At 55.8% G+C, this 1,063-nt stretch overlaps 1 protein-coding gene across 1 annotated transcript in view; it reads left to right on the top strand.

Moving 5' to 3' along the window:
* The first annotated feature begins 359 nt into the window (after positions 1-359).
* The window catches only part of ANKRD13A (ankyrin repeat domain 13A), a 10,534-nt gene continuing 9,830 nt past the window's right edge, over positions 360-1,063 (top strand). The window contains exon 1 of the mRNA XM_010141669.1: positions 360-455. Coding sequence (XP_010139971.1) covers positions 360-455 — 96 coding nt within the window. The remainder of the gene's footprint in view (positions 456-1,063) is intronic.

The raw sequence follows: 1,063 nt of genomic DNA on the forward strand, positions 1-1,063 counted from the left end.
AGCAGGGGACCCCCGGGAGTGTGGGGCTCTGGGGGGTGGGCTCAGGAACAGGGGCCCCCCGGGTGTGCGGGGCTGGGGGTCCCAGGAGCAGAGGAGACCCTCTGCAGTGTGGGGCTGAGGGGGTCCCCTGGAGCAGGGGGCCCTCAGGAGTAGGATTTTCATGGGGCACCCCTTAGAGCAGGGGGCAGTGTCCTCAGGGGGTTGTGGCCCTCGGTTCCCCCACCACCGCCTGGGGCAGGTGGGTGCCAGGAGAGGAGAATCTTAAGGCGTCAGGGTTTTGGGGGCCTCCAAAACTGAAAGGAGGGGTGAACGGTGAGGGTAGGCACCCTGCTTCCCCGCTCCCGCAGGTGCGTGGCGTGATGAGTTCCCCTGGCAGGGCCAGCAGCGCGTACCCCCTGCACGTCCTGGTCTGGAATAATGACTACAGGCGGCTGGACGAGGAGCTGCAGGACAAGGTATCCGAGACACCTGGGCGATTGAGGGCCTGGTGAGGGGCTGGTGGCTCCTAAAGAGCTTGTGCCGTGGTACAGGGCTTGGTGGCCCTTGCTTACTGCCGGTCTAGGGGAGGTAACCCTGATGGCACTACCAGGTCTGTTGGCTGGGCTTGTGGGATTGCTGCCCTTCTTTCTCATCACTGATTTATTTGTGGTTGCGGGGGTGGTGTAAGAGGGCATAGGGATATACTTTCTGTTCTGTAAGATATTAAACGTTGACTTCTTACCTGTAAAGCTGTGCTCGGAGCATTCGAGTGCGGGTTGCAGCATAGGAAGTATTAAGAGGAGTTGAAACAAATCCAGAAGAGCAGATATGATGGACAATATTTTTTTTTTTTTGTGCTAGAAAAGCACTAAAACCTGCTTATGTGGATGCGAAGTCAACTTGTAGCAAAGGTGGCTGCTGCTGCCAAAGATTAAACTAGCCTCTGGCTTGCTGAGCACTAGCAGTTCTTACGGCTTCGCTGCTGACCAGGGCTGTAGGGGCAGTGTCTTTATACTGGCTGGAATGTTTTTAGCATCTCTGGCAAAAAAAAAAAAAAAAAAGAATAACTGTTCTATCGTGCAGA

This window comes from Buceros rhinoceros, unplaced genomic scaffold (assembly GCF_000710305.1).
Source record: "Buceros rhinoceros silvestris isolate BGI_N320 unplaced genomic scaffold, ASM71030v1 scaffold33208, whole genome shotgun sequence".
In the NCBI taxonomy this organism is placed as follows: domain Eukaryota; kingdom Metazoa; phylum Chordata; class Aves; order Bucerotiformes; family Bucerotidae; genus Buceros; species Buceros rhinoceros.